This window comes from Erinaceus europaeus, chromosome 13 (genome assembly GCF_950295315.1).
Source record: "Erinaceus europaeus chromosome 13, mEriEur2.1, whole genome shotgun sequence".
NCBI lineage: Eukaryota > Metazoa > Chordata > Mammalia > Eulipotyphla > Erinaceidae > Erinaceus > Erinaceus europaeus.
The window spans coordinates 10,758,676-10,779,012 of record NC_080174.1 but is presented as its reverse complement, the minus strand read 5'-3'; the positions used below and the strand labels follow the sequence as shown (position 1 = coordinate 10,779,012).

The window sequence follows — 20,337 nt, the reverse complement described above, 5'->3', positions numbered from 1 at the left end:
TCTGTCTATTGAAAATGGCTAAACACATACCAGATATTTCTTGACTGTCTTCCTTATTCTAAGATTTTCCTTCAGGGAAAGTCTCTATTTTAAAAACAGACTGATCTCCTATTTGCACTCTGTCTTCCCACTACTGTCAAAATATTTATAAAGAGTGTTACACTAGAATGGAATGCCATCAGTAAAAGAGATTATTTAATTAGAAGTAAATACATTTTAGTCTTCAAAAGAGAAAATTCTTGTCTATGAGGCATCTTCTGAACAACTCCCATAGCACCAGTGATTGAATGACTTTAGAACAAAGGGACCAATTATTTTTCTTCATAAGTCATCAGTCCAGATCTTAAAACTGCCACAAGCTACTACTAAGACTACCTTGAGAATGGCAAAGTAACCAAACTTTTGAGAAAACAGATACTTCAAAACAATAAGTCATTACATTTTTCATTTGATATAAAAGCCCTATTTTTCTTTACATTTTTAAGAAATGCACTGCTGTAGTGAGGAGCCACTATAGAATTCTGATTTTCCTATGCACACATACCTAGGGTAAAATTTAATTTATTTGTTACACATGGTAAGAGATTAATGATAATGACTAATAATAAAATATAATGATTATAACAATATACTAGAGTGAGAGACATGCGAATGTGTTCCCTCACAAAACATACATTACTAAACCTCTTTTTTTTTTTTTTTTTTTTTTTGCTATGGTTGACCTTGGGTAACTGGAAGCTCAGAAAATGAAATCATCAATAAGAGGAAACATTGTACTTCAGTTAAGAGAGAGGAATGTGTTTCCATTTTAATTTGGGAGTAAATTTAACTCCAGTAAGACTGTGAAGGCTAGGTTGTAATGTAATGTGTAGGGTGTGTGTGTGTGTGTGTGATTTTATACAGATAGGCTAGAGATTAAAATAGAAATGGAAGTGGGAATAAAGATGGAAGTGGGATTTTTCTATTAATCTAAAGAAAAGGAGAAAATGAAAGACTCCTGGAAATAGTAATAGTTATACGGGTGACTTAGAAAGGAAGTGAAGGTAAGCCTGTTGAAAAAATGGGGAAAAAAAAGAAAAGAAAAAAGAAGAAAAAAATAACATATAAAAAAAAAGAAAAAATGGGAGGAAGCATATACATGGATATGAATAGGTAGACAGGTAGGTAGGTAGATAGATAAATAGACAGATAGATAGATAGATAGACAGACAGACAGACAGGTTGATAGATATAGAATCTTTCCACATTGGTGAATTTGGGAGAACTAATGCAGTCTCTAGTGGGGAGGTGGGAACACACAACTCTGGTGGTGGGAACTTCCTGGAATTATGCCCCCATTATCTTATAATTTTGTAAATCAACATTAAATCACTAATAAAAATAGATGGAAATGGGATATTGAGACATGGGTAGAAAGGGGTGGGGGTAGAGATAGACTTATAGTGGAGAAGAGATGAGATAGGAGAGACAGAGATGGCACAGGAACAGGGACAAGGGCATAAAATGAGAAAGTGAGAGAACTGGAAATGGAAAGTCAAATAGAGATGGTACAAAGGGAGATAGAGATAGAGAGAGATAGAGAGGGGTGAGTAGAGAATACATGTTCTGTTTTGACACACAGGTAGATATAAATCAATGCCATAGCTATCCTAAAACTCTACACTGCCAAGGCAGAGTACTGGGGTTTGATTTTTATGTTCAGAATATTTTTCAGTGGTCTGGGAGGTGGCAAAGTGATTAAAGCATTGGACTTTCAAGCAATGAGGTCCTGAGTTCAATCCCCAACAGCACATGTACCAGAGTGATGCCTGGTTCTTTCTCTCTCTCCTCCTATCTTTCTCATGAATAAATAAATAAATTCTTAAAAAATATATTTTTGCAATTACAGAAGCCAGAGCTTCAACCTTCTGCATCTTGGGTCCATACTCCCAGAGGGTCAAAGAATAGGAAAGCTATCAGGGGAGGGGTTGGTATACGGAGGTCTGGTGGTGGGAATTGTGCGAAGTTGTACCCCTCTCATCCTATGCTTTTGTCAATGTTTCCTTTTTATAAATAAAAAGTTAAAAAACATATTTTTCAAAGGTAAGTGAGTTAGAAAATGGAAATATTCTCTGAGGAAAGTGTGGTTTTAGCAAGATGCCACAATGTTGGTATAAAGAAACTCAGGATGATAAGTACACATGACAGTTCCCTTTGCTTGCATTTTTTTTTTTTTTTTATTTTCAGGAATGACCCAGGAAAACAAAACAGCTCATACCTACAGGGGAGAGAAACAAAAGTTTGTCATATTAGGGATGTCACAGAGCAGGTGATAATGTTCTGGGTCGCTCAAACAGATGTCAATCATACAAAAATGTGTCAAGTAGGAAAAACACATCGACTTTAGACTTAGGTCTAAATCAAAATTCCCTGGCACAAGATACATTGGAGGTAAAAACAGAGATGGAAATAACAGTAAATATGGGAGTGGGAGCTTAAGACAGGAAGACAGGGTGTCGGGCTAAAGGTAGACTTACAATGGCAGAAGAGATGGGATGGGAGACACAGATATGGCACAGGAAGCAAGTGAGATAGGAAGGAGATGAGAAAGATCGATCTGGAATTGTAAATATATAAAGGTATATGCCATAAAAAAATCACCTGTGCTGAGGATTTAGCACAATGCCAAAGATTAGCATCTGATTTTCTTAGCATAATTTTACTACTTTAACAAGATAGGGAAAGAAGATATTTTTACCAACATTGTATTATTACTGATTTTTTTTAATTGCTACCAAGTTTTTTAAATTATCATTTGGGCACTATAAACCCACCACTTCCCAGCAGCCGCTTTTCCCTTTTGTTCTTTCCTTCTATTTTTTATTAGATAGGTCAGAGAGAAATTGAGAGTGGAAAGGGAGATAGAGAGAGGGAGACAGATAGACACCTACAGACCTGCTTCACTGCTTGTGAAGTATACCCCCCCCATGGTTCAGGAGTTGAAATTTATTGTAAAAAATTCAAGAATTAATAGAAGCATTAGACACTTTCCAGAGTCATTGGAGAGGTGAGATATGAAACAGTAGGAAATGATTTAAGACCTGTTGGACTTCTGCCGATGAAGTGAGGAAAGGTGACCCGAAAGTCATTCAAGAAAGATGGCCCCAAAGGCATTCACCACCCTTTGACAGATTCTGGGTGGAAGCAGTGGGCAAGAGAACTCCATTTTCATCAAGTGACTATTGGGAAGAGATTATAAGAGAAGACATCCCAGCTTGCACTCTACCTAGACTCTCAGAAATAGTTTGCAGCTTAGCTATCTTTTTCCCCCCTCTCCACGTTCACGTGTTTCAATTCTCTACATTCTCCATATGAACCAAATCAGCTGCTGGTTGTCTTTTACCTCTGTATACTTCACTAAGAATAGACGATACACTTTTTTTTTTTTTAACACGAGCACTGTAAGGCTGGGCTGTGGAGCACACATTACAATGAGTGAAGACTCAGATTCAAGCCTCTTGGTCCTTACCTGGAGTGGGGAAAACTTAAGTGCAATGAAACAGTGCTGCAGGTGCCTCTCTTTCTCTCTCCCCAACCACCTCTTCCCTCTCAGTTTCTCACTGTCTCTATCAAAACAATGACTATATAGAATGAAATTACTAAGAGTACTACTCAGCTCAGCCCTGACTTATGCTGGTTCTAGGGATCAAACCTGGGAATTAAAGTCTCAGGCATGAAAATCTTTTGTATAATCCTTCCGTTTTTCTCCCCATCTCTTATTCCCATTTTTCACTCTCCTGTCTGCTGGGTAGTAAGAATTTCATAGTCTGGGAAAGGGTCTTTCTTTTTTCCTGTTTACAAAGACCTGTAGAGACACATATTGGCAGTGAATTTGTTCAATGGGGGTGATATATCACCATGCTCTGAGATATAAAAGAAGCTTATGAAGACTACCCCTGGAGCTTATATTTTTTCTCTGTTATAGGTACATTTAAATCCTAGCTAAAGGGTTTTTGTCCAGCCAATGATCCTACTATTTATATGTATGTTTCCAAATGTGATGCTTTTAATCAGATTTTCATTGGGGTAGGGGGCTAGTGGTTTATAGTAGATACTATAAACACTGCTGGTACATGTGTAAAATTTCTCAGCTTTATGAAAATAATTTTACTGAGAAATGTTATGCATGTACAAACTATTGTATTTATGGTTGAATGTAAAACATTAATTCCCCAATAAAGAAAATTAAAGAAAGAAAAGAATTTTTTGGCAATGAATCTTATTGAATGTTGGCTTATATTAGCATTTTATGTTCAAAGTGATTACACTGTATGAATAGATAGTCTTAGTACCCAAAAAAGTCTAATTTTTGTGGATAATGTCAGCCATGGTTCATTGCTTTCATGGCCTGCCACCACAGTCTTCTAACAGATCATCTGAAAAGAGATCCCAGACATTGTCAAAACCTCTCCAGAAAGAAAAAAAAATGACTAACTTGAAAGACTATTGGTCATTTCTTTCTGTTCCAGAGAAAAATGAACATATAAACAGAAATCCAGGTCGAACTCCAGCCCTTTTGACATGACACAAACATTAGTGCAGAGGAATTAACTATATGAAATATTTTCCAAAGATTCATGAAAGTGACACAAACAGCTCTTGACCCCAGCTGTCAGTTCATTTCTTTCCAGAAGCAATAGTAAGCAAATGGCACACTAAGGTGGTAATTAAACCAATAGCAGGTTATTAGTCAGAGTGCTAACAGTGACAGCTGAATTTTTTTATACTGCAAAAAGTTACTGATTTATTAACTCAGACTGAGTAGAGCATAGGACTATGGTTAGTCTCTTTTACCTTGGCCAGATGAGAATTGATCCATTTTGTGAAGGTACGTTTCTGTACTATTTCTTGCTCATCTAGAAGAAAGGAAAATATTTGGTTAGCTAATTCAGGTCTTGATATTGTATCATGAAAAATTCATTTATATAGTTCTAGAAGTCAGCACAATGTGTATTTCTCCAATGCTTTATCCACTGCACCACCTCCCGGACCACCTAGTTTTTGTCTTGAAGACTGCCACTATGATATATTAATAGCCCACACATATATTTGGCTTCCCTTATATCTGAACAGTTCACCAAAATGATCATACTTCAGGGACTGGGTGACCATACTTCAGGATCATACTTCAGGGACACCTGGTTGAGCACATATATTACAGAGTACAAGGAACAGAGTTTAAACCCCTGGCTCCCACCTGCAGAGGGGGAAGCATCGCAAACACTGAAACAGTGCTACAGGTGTTTCTCTTTCCCTTTCTCACCCTTCCCCACTCAATTACTCTCTGTACCTTTACAAAAATAATAATAATAATAAGTAAAAAGTAAAAAGAGAACCTTTTAAAATGATTATACTTCAATAAAACTGATTTTTATTTAAAAGAGAAAGGTGTTTAGAGACCAACGAGGTGCCAAGGTCTATATAAGTTACAAAGGACTCAGAGAGAGGAAAACCTTAAGGTATTTCTCATGAAATAGCTGGAAGTGGAGACTGGCAAGACCATATGGATATCAAACGGTTATGCAGTAATGCAACGAGATAGAATTTTCTGTACATCCCGAGGCATTATATGGACACCCCAGGTGGGGGTTGTAGACCCCCACACATCAGGGCTAACTCCAAAACTCCCAGCTCCTGGAGCCCACAATTGTGTGCAGGCAGACTGCAGGTATAACCTGTGTCTTGCTAGGAGCAAGAGAATATGGTGAAATTGATGGGGTGGCACACCCCATGATGCTTTATGGAAGGTGCATCTCTTGATTTCTGTGAAGAAGCAAATGAGCAGATTATGGGATGCATTGGATTGACCTTCCCGTGGTGCATCCCGTGAGTACCCATTCATTGGGAAAACTGACGATCCTTCCTAGCTGAGGCAAACGCTAGAAGAAGAAGCAGATTATGAACCGACTTACAGGAGGTCACCTGGCAGGGCACTGAGGGCCACTAGGAGAACAGGACAGCCTCTAGAGGGAGCGAGAAGCTAGGTATCTCAGTCATATCTTCACAAGGGGCTTTCACATCTGGTACGTAATGATGGAAAAGGACCCAGACTAGGGGTGAGAATGTTTTGCAGACATCTTTCATGGAGAGATGGGAAACTGAACCCATGTGCCAATAACTTTAATGTAAACCATTAACCTCGTAATTAAAAAAGATATATGAACTGTAAGTGCTATATTAAAATTGAATGTTTACTCATTTGCATTGAAATCTAGCTTCAGCAATCAACCTCCAATTTTTACAAAGCGTTCGCAATCATTGGCTTATTTTATAAAATAAAGCTTAATGAGCTCCATAAAAATAGCCAGTGTCAAAGGTGTGATGCCACATCTCACATCCAGATAAATGTGCACCTCCCCAATAAGAAGAGACAAAGAACCTATTTTTATGTGCCCAGTTCCATCTGTCTGTCTTTTATGGAGAAATATCTACTTAGATTATCTGTCCATGTCTCCCATGTTTTTGTTTGATTGTTTCTGTTGAATTTAACAGTTTCTTTACAGATTGTGGATATTGAGTTCACATCAGACATACGATGTGCAAATTGTCCTCTTCCATTCAATGGAGCAGCTCTTCGTTTTGATGCAAGTTTCTTTGGCCTCTAATTTTTGGCTTTCTACTTTGATGTAATCCCACTTTCCTCTGTTCTTCCTTTTGCTGGTGGAGTTAAGTCCCCAGGCATCTCAGAGGTCAATGTCTATGAACATATCACCTGAAATTTCTTCTATATATTTATGACTGCAGGTCCTCTATCAAGTACTTATTTCATTTGAATTAATGTTAGACAGTAATATAATTTCATTCTTTTTCATGTAGCTGTTCTTTTCCCCCCAATATCATTTATTGAAGAGTTTTTCTTGCCGTATTATATATTCTTGGCTTCACTGTAAAAAATTTGTCTGTATTTTATAGACAAATTTTTATATCCAGTACTACAAACCTGTTCCATAGATCTTTGTGTGTTTTTTTTTTTAATTTTTTAAATATTTCTTTCTTTCTTTCTTTCATTTTTTTCCTCCAGGGTTATTGCTGGGCTCGGTGCCTGCACCATGAATCCACAGCTCCTGGAGACCATTTTTCCCCCCTTTTGTTGCCCTTGTTGTTGTAGCCTCATTGTGGTTATTATTATTGCCATTGTTGATGTTGTTCGTTGTTGGATAGGACAGAGAGAAATGGAGAGGGGAGGGGAAGACAGAGAGGGGGAGAGAAAGACAGACACCTGCAGACCTGCTTCACCGCCTGTGAAGCGACTCCCCTGTATCCTTACGCTGGTCCCTGCGCTTTGTGCCACATGCGCTTAACCTACTGCGCCACCTCCCGACCCCCTTTTTCTTTTTTATCTTTTTTCCCCCTTGTTGTTTTATCATTGTTGTGGCTATTGTTATTGTTATTGATGTTGTTGTTGCTGAATAGGACAGAGAGAAATGGAGAGAGGAGGGGAAGACAGAGGGGGAGAGAAAGATAGACACCTGCAGACCTGCTTCACCGCCTGTGAAGCGACTCCCCTGCAGGTGGGGAGATGGGGGCTCGAACCAGGATCCTTACCCCAGTCCTTGTACTTTGAGCAATGTGCGCTTAACCCACTGCGCTACCGCCTGACTCCCGATCTTTGTGTCTTTTTTAAATTCAATTCCTTACTCTTTTGATCATTATTATTTTGCAGTATAGTTTAAAGGCAGAAATTATAATGCTTCCATTTGTGCTTATTTTTTCGTCAGGAGTGTAGCTTGGCTATTTAAGGTCTTCTATAGTTCCAAATATATGTCATCATCTTTTCTTCCATTTTTTTTGTGAAGAATTCCACTGAGGTTTCATATGGATTACAGTTAATTTGTATATTGCATTAATAGATTCCATCATCTTCTGAACATGTTATCATTTCCACCATTAGAATCTCAGTTCTAGATTAGATGGTAGAAACTATTAATAAGTTGAACTTATCTATCACTGTTTTATTTATCACTACGCAGAAATGTTTAATAAAAAGTGAACTGTTCCGATCACAACCTAACCAAAGCAACGATTGCCATCTCAACATGCTTCACCTCAGACTGTATCCAGAGACTTCACGTGTGGAATGACAACCCTTCAGCTTCATTACTCGGGTGAGACCTTTCCTTTAATAGTACACTCTAATTTCATCTCAGGTAGTTCATTTTCTAACAAAGTCCCATAACCTAGATATACACCAGTTTCTGTGAGAGAGAGCTCATGTGCACACGTATCCATAAACTACTGCAAAATATATACCTGAAAGCAGGATTACACTAGAGTTTGCAGTGAGTACCTCCCTAACACTTCCTCTCCACTATTCCAAGCTTTGGGTCCATGATTGCTCAACAATTTGTTTGGCTTTGTATGTTAACTCTCTTTTCAATCACCAGGTTCCAGATGCCACCAGGATGCTGGCTAGGCTTCCCTGGATTGAAGACCCCACCAATGTGTCCTGGAGCTCAGCTTCCCCAGAGACACACCTTACTAGGGAAAGAGAGAGGCAGACTGGGAGTATGGACCAACCAGTCAACGTCCATGTTCAGCGGGGAAGCAATTACAGAAGCCAGACCTTCTACCTTCTGCAACCCTCAACAACCCTGGGTCCATGCTCCCAGAGGGATGGAGAATGGGAAAGCTACCATGGGAGGGGGTGGGTTATGGGGATTGGGTGGTGGGAATTGTGTGGAGTTGTACCCCTCCTACCTTATGCTTTTGTTCACTAATCCTTTCTTAAATAAAAAATTAAAAAAAAAAAAAGTGAACTGCTAAATTTGCTAAGGAAGAGCTAGAGGTTAAAAACAACCCTTCTCAATTTTTATCTGTCTTATGCAATACAATACAATACATACATACATCATACATACAAAAAAAAGGGAAATTTCTATCTCTGACAAAAATATTAGGTCGTCATATAATTTTCAACAGATGTGATTCATTATTTGATTTTATTTGCATATCATCAAGTGCTTTACCTACAAGATAAGCTAAAGCATGTCATGTATTTAAATTACTTGAAAATGAAGAATGTTAATTACAAGTTAATTCCATATTGCATTTCAACTAGCACTATTCCAAACTGTATCAACAAATGTTTTTTTTTTATATCAATTTTGATGCAGATAGATTCCTTCATTTTTTAAAAAATGATAATGTGGTCAGGGTTTATTTAGGGTTTTATACTGGTTGGGTTGAGTTCCTATCATATTAATCAAACATAAAATTGATTTCAGTGTAGCAGTACAAATTTCTCAAACATACTTTACAAAAATTAATATTTTACAGCATAGAAACAAATTTTAAAGCCATTTAAAAAATTCAGTGTAACATCAGCTAAAATAATGGATTTATCTTACTGATAAATTTGATGAGAAAAAATACATATTCCCAGAAAAGTCAAGAAAACATGATCTTTCCTATGCAAGTGAAGTTACCGTAGAGAATTTTTTTGGAAAAAAAATAATAAAGAAACCAATAAAATTATACTTCTAGTGTGTGAAATGGATGGAAATGAAAGTAATGATGCTTAAAAAAATAAGACGAGAAAGACAACTAGTGGATGGTTTCACTCATGTGGAATCTAGAGAACTGATACACATGAACTTGCAAGGAATAAAAAACAGCAACAAGCAAACTGTTTCTAAGAACTGTGATAACACAGTGATTATCTCTGGGATTTGGGAAGGTGCTGGCACTCACGTGGAGTGCCTCCAACCAGGATTGGTAAGCCTCTGGCCTTCCTGCTACTGGTTCAAGAGACCACGTACAAAGAAAGGAAACGCCAGGACAGATCCTAGTATGAGCCTCTGTTTGTTTAGGGTAAAACACAAGGCTTTATAGAAAACAGAAACAAAGGACATTTCTCACATATGTCAGAAATTACAGGTTTCTTAAAAGTCAGCTTGCCCCTATAGTGTGGAGGGATAGGAATGACAAGAATTGATAAGATACCAAAAGGTCAGAACAATTAGTCTCTATGATGCAGGCATGTTAATGGTCCATAGGTATTAAGAAAAACATAGTGGCTAAACCAGTAGGGTGAGATGAAACACAGAGAGAGAAAGTTTGATGTAAATCATAGATATTAAAGGCAAGCAAGGAAATAGATGTGGGGGTCTCACTGCCAAGTCACTGGCAAGGGTGTATGATAGAGTGTGTTCTCCTATATGATCAAAAGGTGAACTTATAGTGAATGTGTGAACTTTGAATGACTATAGTGAACTTTGAGTGAACCCTCAAGCAGGCAGCCATTTGGCCTGCTAGCAGGGGCAACTAAGTGTGAGAGGCTTGTAGGCTCTCTGTGGGCTTGAGAGACTAACAAGGGGAAACTGAGTCATGGAAGACTTTTTTCCTCTTAGCTCATCTCTATACGGGACAAGTGGGGTGTCTTTCCAGACCTCCATCCAAGGATGGGAGAGCTCCCCTAAGCTCGACCAAGCTTTCACATAGTCCTACAGGAAGGTGGGACACAAAACTTAAGACAGTGGGAGTGGTATAGTACCCTGTAATTCTATGAAATATAAAAACAACTAGAAAAATAAAGTGTGTTTATGTATGTGCGTTTGTCTCAATTCCCTCCATCTTGGGCAAGACACCATTCCCATGGGGCTTTGCTGCACCTCTGATCAGTGTGAGAGTGGAACGCACCAGCCTAGAGTCTGGGTTGACCGTGAGACTTTCCTTGACCTATGACTTATATGACCTTAATAGGCCTTGAGGTCCCACTGTGACTTTCTTGGTGCTCCGCCCTGTGACCACTCTACAAGGTCTAACATTTTAGAGGAAAGACACATTTTGAGGAGAATACAGAAACCCAGGTGACAATCAGGAGTGATGGCCAGGCTATGCAGGAGGGGACCTCCAGCCCTGCTGCTGCAGCTGCAGAAATAAGAAGAGACAGAGTAGCTGAGAAAACATCTGGCTCACTCACAAAAAAAAGAGGTAAGTCAAAACCTGCTACTGAAACCAGAGAGAGAGGAGAAGAGAAAAAAGGGAAGAGGAGAGACGGGAAAAGGAGAGGAGAAGAGAGGGGAGGGGAGGGGAGGGGAGGGGAGGGGAGGGGAGGGGAGGGGAGGGGAGGGAAGGGAAGGGAAGGGAAGGGAAGGGAAGGGAAGGGAAGGGAAGGGAAGGGAAGGGAAGGGAAGGGAAGGGAAGGGAAGGGAAGGGAAGGGATAGGAGAGGGAAGGGATAGGAGAGGGAAGGGATAGGAGAGGGAAGGGAAGGGAAGGGAAGGGAAGGGAAGGGAAGGGAAGGGAAGGGAAGGGAAGGGAAGGGAAGGGAAGGGAAGGGAAGGGAAGGGAAGGGAAGGGAAGGGAAGGGAAGGGAAGGGAAGGGATAGGAGAGGGAAGGGATAGGAGAGGGAAGGGAAGGGAAGGGAAGGGAAGGGAAGGGAAGGGAAGGGAAGGGAAGGGAAGGGAAGGGAAGGGAAGGGAAGGGAAGGGAAGGGAAGGGAAGGGAAGGGATAGGAGAGGGATAGGAGAGGGATAGGAGAGGGAAGGGAAGGGAAGGGAAGGGAAGGGAAGGGAAGGGAAGGGAAGGGAAGGGAAGGGAAGGGAAGGGAAGGGAAGGGAAGGGAAGGGAAGGGAAGGGATAGGAGAGGGATAGGAAAGACTGACTTGACTTCTAGGATTGGAGGAATTATACAGGGATGAAAACCTTGACAGAAATTAATAAATACATACATATACACATGAAGCAATTTTCATATGGAAGGAAGATCAACCTCTACAGTTTGCTAAGGGAGAAGCTAGGGGGAAATGCTGCTTCTACATCTTAAGTTTTTTTCCAGCTTTACCAGACAGAAAAACCCAGTCAACAGGTTTGGGATTTCCAAAGTTCAACTGAAACAGAAACCACTAGCAGCAGTGCAATGCTGACTCAACAAAACTCAAACACAGGTGGCACTGACTTTAATGGGGAAGGAGAGGGGCAGGACACAAAGCAACACTGTTTTAATATTTTAAATATATTTTTTATTTTAATGAGATAGAAGGAAGAGATGCAAAGACAAAGATATATAGAGAAACCAGAGCACTGCTCAGCTCTGACTTATAGGGGTACAGGGGACTGTACCTGGGACTCTGGAGCCACAGGCATGAAAGTCTCTTTTCATAGCCACTATTCTGTCTCCTTTACCTCCAAAGCACTCTTAAGAGAGGATGAAAGGACAGTGTAGGAAAAGCTATCTGGGAGTGGAGAGTCACGTGCATTAGATGCATGCTTTAGTCTGTTGCCTACAGTAACTTGGACTTGTGCATCTGAGAAGACTTCCCTGAAGAATGCTCATAGTGCTGATGAACTATTAGCTGCATTTTTGATAGATACCAGAAGGAACCAAAAAACTAGTTAATTCATTTTTTTAAATGCCTTTATAATGTATTAATATTTCATTTCATTCAAATTCTTCTTTTGCTTATACACTGAAACTATAAAACATTAACATATTTTCACAAATTTGATGAATCTATAAAGGAAATTCTATTTATTTTATTTTTTTTTTAATTATCTTTATTGGATAGAGACAGCCAGAAATTGAGAGGAAAGGGAAGACAGAGAGGGAGAGAGACAGCTGCAGCCCTGCTTCACCACTTGTGAAGCTTCCCCCTGCAGGTGGGGGCCAAGGGCTCAAACTGGGGTCCTTATACATTGTAACCTACGCTCAGCCAGGTGTGCCACCACCTGGCCCTATGGAAATTCTATTTTACAGAAATAGTCATTGACCATACGTGACATTAGTTGACAAGTATATATATATATATATATATATATATATACGTGTGTGTGTATATAAACATATAGACATGAATCTACTGTGTGCTGACTCTGTGTGTTTCTTTTTGAAAATGTAAGTTGGTCTCTTAATGCTTCAAGTACTTATCTCTTTGTGGTGAAAGTTAGATGAGCAGCAACAAATGCTAGAGAGGTTGTGGGGTCAAAGGAATGATCCTGTACAGCTGGTGGGAATGTAAATTGGTCCAACCTCTGTGGAGAGCATTCTGTAGAACTCTCAGAAGACTAGAAATGGACCTTCCATATGATCCAGTAATTCCTCTCCTAGAAATATATCCTAAGGACTCCGTAACACCCAGCCCAAAAGATCTCTGTACACCTATGTTCATAGCAGCACAATTCACAGTAGCTAAAACCTAGAAGCAACCCAGGTGCCCAACAACAGATGAACTGTTGAGCAAGTTGTGGTATATATACACAATGGGGTACTACTCAGCTATTAAAAATAGTTACAGCATAACAATAAGTCAAGAATTTTGTTCAGATACTACTATTACAAACCCAAAAATATTTAATATGGCACCTCCTAACCTTTTCAGTTAGATAAACCAACTTTTTTTTTTCTGGTTGAGTCAGGGCTTCACCACTCTGAGTCAAATTCTTTCTTTCTTCCTTCCTTCATTTCTTTTCTTTACTTTCCCTTTTTTTTTTTAACTGTCTGAAGGACACTAGCAGCATGATTATTTAGTTACACTGCTAATTAAACCTTCATCTATTTGTATAGCACAGAAGAAATAACACTGCTCACACAAACAGAAGAAAGCGGGCCAGTGAAATGTGCACTTTCTCTGCTTTTTTCTTCCTTTTCGAGACACAGAGATAAGGAGAGAGTGAAATAGGCTACTGCAGAGAAGCTTCTATCAATGTGGGAAGGGCTCACACTGCGGTTGTGCACATGGCAAAACATGCATTATCCAAACCATTTATTTCACTGGCCCCATAAGTCAAATTTTTTTTCCAGAAAGAGCCTGGAAGAAAGAGGAAGAAACTACAACATCAAAACTTCATTCAGTGTGGTGGAGGCTGTCATGCACTTGTCAAAACAGCATACTATCCAAGAGACCAAGAGAACTTGAGAGAACGGGGAGATACAGGAGAGGGGAAAAGAAACGCCTGCAGCCCTGCTTCACTGTTCTTTCACCCTGCAGATGGGGGCCTGGGGTTTGAACTCAGATCCTTGCACATTATAATACATAAGTTCTAATGGGCATGTCACCATCACCATCCAGGCTGATAAAGTGTGTGTGTGTGTGTGTGTGTGTGTGTGTGTGTGTGTGTGTGTGTGTGTGTGTGTTACACAAGTCTCAGTAATATTGCTCACAGTGGCCTCATATGTGGTTCAAAGTTTAATTTAGACTTTGCATTTTGGAGGCCCAGAATGAATCCCAAGCAGGGTTTTTTTTTAGAAACCCAGCCTGTTTATTAAGAAGAATTACTATACACCAGCTTGCACAAACGGGACAGAAAGGTCAAAACCAGGAGATTTTGAGGTCACACATTTCTGAGGCTACAAAGAAGACTGAAAAGATTCCAGTCACAAACAAGACCAGGTATCTTCTTCATCCTTGGGTTGAAATAACAATCTATGTTTCCTAGGCTACGTTTCCGAGTCACTTTAGACTGTATCACAATGGACCTGCCCAGACTCATAGTTTTGCATACTGGGTGATTATACAAGAAGCAGTAATACCTCTTTTAAGTTTTCATGCCTCAAGATCAAGAGAAATAACACCAGAGGAACCTTATCTGAATGAGTAGATCATCTAACACTGAACTTGGAGCCTGATGTCATATTTGGATCAAATTTTGTTGCCTGTATAGGGGATACATATATTTTTCCATATAGAATAAATACAGATAATAGTGGCCAAAGGGCAGATCTCAAGATATGGTCATAAAACCTTCCAGTTTTAATATTCACCTTCCTTTGCAATGTGACTTTGTCCTTCTTCCCATCAGGGAAGAATTGATTTCCCCTCTCCTTGAATCTGATCTTGTTTGGTACTTGCTTTGATTGCTAGCACAGCAGAAATGATCTCATGTCATCTGATTCCAGGTCTAATGAAGCTTTTAGCAGTTTCTATTTTAGTTGTCTTGGAGCCCTGTCTTGAAATCACTATGAGAGGAAAGCATCTAGAGTGAAGAATGAGTGGTCACGTGGACAAGAGCTGATATGCCGCTGAGAACTGAGATATCGAGAACCCAGTGTCGGACATGTGGTTGAGTTCACCTTGTACCATTTGGTTCAGCCAAGACACAAATGAGGGATTAGAAGGATGGTAAAAGTTAAGAAATATGCCAAAAATTGAGAAGCTAGAAAGAATGCAAGAGACTTCTAGAACATTTATGTACAGATGGCCAGAGCTTAGGAAGTCTGATTTATACTTGAATGGCACTGACTTGAATTTAACTGACTTCTATAATAAATGACATTGTGCCATTCCAAGAGCCAGTGCCCTACTCTGGCTATCTATAGATACAATCTCAGAGGATGGGCCTTACTCTTTAGAGTCCAACAGAGGGTAAGAGACATCAAAAACAATTATTCACAGTCTAGTTATTTATATATATATTCAAAGAAATGTAGAAACAGTGATGTGGAATATGTGAGTGCATTAAAAGCACACAGTAATGAAAATGAAGGCAACATGAGAGAACTGGACAGTAGTTCATGAGGTAGAACACATACTTTACCATGTGTGAGAGTCAGAGTTCAGCCTCCAATAAACACAGGCACAGTAGTGGAGCAGTGCTGTTGTGTCTCTTTTTTCTCCCCCTCTATAGTTCTCTCTCCTTCTCTATCTCTCATCCTTTTTTGTTTTTTACCAGAGCACTGCTCAGCTCTGGCTTATGGTGGTGTGGGGGATTGAACCTGAGACTTGAGAGCCTCAGGTATGAAAGTCTCTTTGTATAACCATTATGCTATAACCCCACCCAATTTCTCATCCTTTATTTAAAGAGAGAGATAGAAAGAGATAGAAAAGAAAAGGGAAGAGGAGTGAAGGGAACAGAAAAGGAGGGGAGGAGAGGAGAGGAGAGTTGAGGAGAGTTAGGAGAAGAGAGGAGAAGATGGGAGGGGAGGGGAGGGGAGGGGAGGGGAGGGGAGGGGAGGGGAGGGAAGGGGAGGGGAGGAGAGGAGAGGAGAGGAGAGGAGAGGAGAGGAGAGGAGAGGAGAGGAGAGGAGAGGAGAGGAGAGGAGAGGAGAGGAGAGGAGAGGAGAGGAGAGGAGAGGAGAGGAGAGGAGAGGAGAGATAGGAAAGACTGACTTTTGACTTCTAGGATTGGTGGAATTATACAGGGATGAAAACCTTGACAGAAATTAATAAATACATACACATACACAGACACATGAAGCAACTTTCATATGGAAGGAAGATCAACCTCTACAGTTTGCTAAGGAAGAAGCTAGGAGGAAATGCTGCTTCTACATCTTAGTTTTTTTCCAACTTTACTAGACAGAAAAAAACAGTCCAGTCAGGTATAGATGTAAAAGGCAAATAAATTGATAAATATAAATGATACATTCTAGTTCTCTTAGAAATTGGAACATCAGTTTGGGCATTCAGTGCCTTTCTGTACTAACACTTGTCAGTTTTCCAGTTCAACATAGTTGACTTTATTTCTACATTGAGATATTTGAACATCTGTAAAACTATTCCACCTGTTATTTTATCACTTTTGTTTCGTCCTGTGCTAAATGTTCAGTCTTAGTATAATCTAGTGCTTCGTGTAGCCAGGAAATAACTAATCCACAGCACCAAGCATTTAGCAATAAATGAATATTTTACTGAAGACCTCTGTCTTTGCAATGAACAAGAGGTCTATATTGAGTGATACCATGTAAAAGTCAATAAAAATGCTCAATTGTAAGAGAGAGAGAGAGAGAGGGAGAGATAATATGACAGGCAGGCAAATGATAAAGGAGTGAGGGCAATTGCATTACTTTCAATCTGAGAAGAAGGACTCTCGGCCAGAGCTGGACACTCGCCACATACAGCCCCTATTGTTACAAGTAGCTGGTCTCCTGGTTTTGTAAGAAAGCTGCCAAGCTTCAAAATCTTTTCCTGTTGTGAGGCATTTCCAGCACAGCAGAAGGAAAGAAGATATTGAAAATTAGCCTGAAATGCCTTCACTATGCAGCCACTTGGCTTTAACATTGTTTTAATTTTATATTATCTTTATTTATTAATTAGATAGAAACAGCCAGAAATCAAGAGGAAAGTGGGTGATAGAGGGGGAGAGAGACAGAGAGACACATGCAGCACTGCTTCACCATGACTCGCAAAGCTTTCCCCTTGCAGGTGGGGACCAGAGACTTGAACCTGAATCTGTTCATTGTGACATGTGTGTTCAATCAGGTGTGCTATTACCCAACCCCTTAACATTAAGTTTTACAGTACTCAAGAACCTGCATTCAAATCTCAGATGCCCACTTGTAGGGGGAAAGCTTCACAAGCAGTGTTTCAGAAGTCTCACTCCCTCTCTATCACCCTCTTCCCTTTTGATTTCTGTCTCTATCCAATAAATCAATCAATCAATAAATGAATATTTAAAAAAGAAACACAGTGAACTGAGATGTGATTATGACTCAGATACTGGAGTGATCTTCCAGAGATGTTTTATGTTGAGGCAGGGGCTGGGACTTTGTACCTTGACATTAACTATTCAGGGGATAGAGATTGCCCTGAAGATGGAGGAGCATGACATGAATGACACAGATCCCTCATGCAGAGGACTCATATTGGAGAGGCACTCAGCTGTGAATCTTCAGTGGAAAACTTTCTGGTTAAGTGGTTAAGGACACCAGAATTGAAGGCAGTATTTATGTTGTACCCCAAAGATCCAGTGTTGAATACTAACAGATTCCTCTCAAGGCAAAGGCAACCTCTGTTACATGCTGTATCAATTATAACTCTGTCTATAAGGCATCACTTTTCTCTCCATTGTCGTTTGTTATCAGTCCAACTATAACATCATAAGATGCTGCCTACTCCCTTTATTATGGAACAAACACTATGTCCCAGGCCCAATGTGGTTACTATTCTGAGGACTGGATAAGTGATGTGACAGCAGGGGAGTGTGCAAGGAAAGGGGACGAGACAAACAATTACATGATGATTGCTAGAACATCTTGAAATCTTATTCCTCCTGCCATCTTGAGACTATTTCACATATTTTCTGGACTCAGCCAATCCAAGTTGGTTTTCCATCCCCAACCAGAGAACACCAGCAATCACTGTCTTGTGTTTTGCCTTCTGTCCTTTAAGATATCCTTTATCCCGTGTAACTACACACCCACAGACAGTATCACTCTGCCATATCTTCAACAACATCAGGCAGGAATTAACATTAAGTAGCAAACAGAGAGCTGACAGGCAGGATCTGTGCCTCAAATGTGTTTCCTCCTACTAAGAACATTATAGGGGAAAAAAAGCCTTAATTGGAGTATTTAGGGGTACAATTTAAGAGTTTCCTGTTTTCCACAGACATATTCCTCCCTTTTTTCTTAAACCAACTGATTTCAAATCACCTGAGTTTGTGCCATCTGGAAATAAGCAAGACTTGAGGGCTGGGTGGCAGTGCACCTGGTTAAGTGCACATGTTACAGTGCACAAGGACCCAGATTTGAGACCTCAGTCCCCACCTGCAAAGGGAAAGCTTTTCAAGTGGTGAAGCAGGGCTGCAGGTGTCTCTGTCTCTCTTCCTCTCTATCTCCTCTTTTGTTCTCTATTTCTGACTTTCCCTATCCAATAAATAAATAAACATATTAAAATTTTTAGAAAAAAGGAAAAAGCAAGACTTGACTTTCCTAGATACACAGGTGGGAAGTGAGGCAAAGAAGAGACATGATAGAAACTTGAGGGAGAGAAAAAAAACAGAAAGGTTCAATTTAAAAAGAAACTATTATGATTTGGAGAAAGTCAAAAAGATTCTTTGTTCATTTTTTCCACCCTACATAACAGTATATTAAATCACGCTACATTTGGGAGCCAGGTAGTAGTGCAGCGAGTTAAATATACATTAAATATACATGGCCCAAAATGCAAGGACTGGCATGAGGGTCCCGGTTCAAGGCCCTGGCTTCCCACTGGCGGGGGGGGGGGGTCACCTCACAAGTGGGAAGCAGGCCTTCAGGTCTTTCTCTCTCTTTCTCTCTCTCTCTCTCTTCCCTTTGTCTCTCAATTTCTCTTTGTTCTATCCAACAATAACAATAATAACAAGGGCAACAAAATGGAAAAAATGGCTTCCAGGAGCAATGGATTTGTAGTGCAGGAATCAAGCCCCACTGATAACCCTGGAGGCCAAGAAAAAAAAATTCAGGGTACATTTAAGCAAGTATGTAACTTCAGCTAAACTATTTCATGGAAACAACAGAACTGTTACCTATAATAATGTAAAGTTACATGTAATTTGATACAGGAAGTGCATGTAATTTGACAGTTATAAAAGTATAATATTTTGCATGTTTATATGAAACCAAATGTCAGATTCCAAACCTCAGTCAGCTACACAGGAATGTATAGGAGGTGAAGAGACAGCATAACAGTAATGCAAAAGACTTTCATGTCTGAGACTCTGAGGTCTTTGATTCAATCCCCAGCACCACTATATGCCAGAGCTGAGCAGGACTCTGGTAAAAATAGATAAATAGATATTTTTAAAATACAGTGGTGGGGGGGGAGTGTATTCTGAGTTAGCCTCACTTTTCTTTTTACTAAGTCTGAAACCAGTAAAATTTAAAGTAGTTGAAAAATATTTATTTCACCCACAGAAAGACCTGAAGTAACTCAGTTTTTTCTAAGACTCCAAATTTAAAAACATTAATTCTGGAAGTAAAATAAATAGTAAATTAACAACAGACTTCGTGAATCTTTTTGCCCATTAATTTGAGGAATGCAGCTTGCTGTTAAATAGTAGCTATTTTACACATATGCCTGAAGTTCTAGGAACATTTTTTTTTTCCAGAAATGCTTTGAAATCAGTCATCTCTATTTCTCTTTAGAGGTTTGGCTTTTAGCTTTACCATAACATTCCTAGAAAGTTTTTACTATTCAGACTTTCACTAAAAATACTGGTTTGGGGGATTTCTGGAACTAAATGAGCACATATTAACACTTTTTGTTTCACTTCTATTTCAGTTCAGATAAATCCCAGAGGAAAAAAAGTTAAAATTGAAAATAATTTTCCATAATTCCATGTTGGCTCAGTGTCAAGAGATTTTGACTGGAATTATATTAGGATAAAAATTACACCACACACACACACACACACACACACACACACACACACACACACACACACACCTTACCACCACCATCACCACTATTAACAGAAAAAGTTACCTTTTATCTCACCAGGAGTCTTGAACCTTGTTTTGATCATCTCCCATCTATTACAGTGACTTCTAGAAGTCGTTCTAATTTAAGCAGTCTCTAAACCAAACCATCACTGAGGAAACTCTGAGCACCTCTAACTGCATTCTTCTTGAAGCATCCCTATAGCAACGCCTCTATAACA

The 20,337-nt window shown here is 39.6% G+C and overlaps 1 protein-coding gene and 1 non-coding gene across 2 annotated transcripts in view; both read right to left on the bottom strand.

Moving 5' to 3' along the window:
- SYNE1 (spectrin repeat containing nuclear envelope protein 1) overlaps positions 1-20,337 on the bottom strand; it is a 606,430-nt gene that overhangs the window by 516,906 nt on the left and 69,187 nt on the right. The window contains exon 3 of the mRNA XM_060205315.1: positions 4,834-4,895. Within this exon, the coding sequence (XP_060061298.1) occupies positions 4,834-4,895 (62 nt within the window). The remainder of the gene's footprint in view (positions 1-4,833; positions 4,896-20,337) is intronic.
- On the bottom strand, positions 13,472-13,602 carry LOC132532573 (small nucleolar RNA SNORA19). Its single transcript, XR_009544511.1, has one exon. It is a non-coding gene; the product is annotated as a small nucleolar RNA SNORA19 (small nucleolar RNA).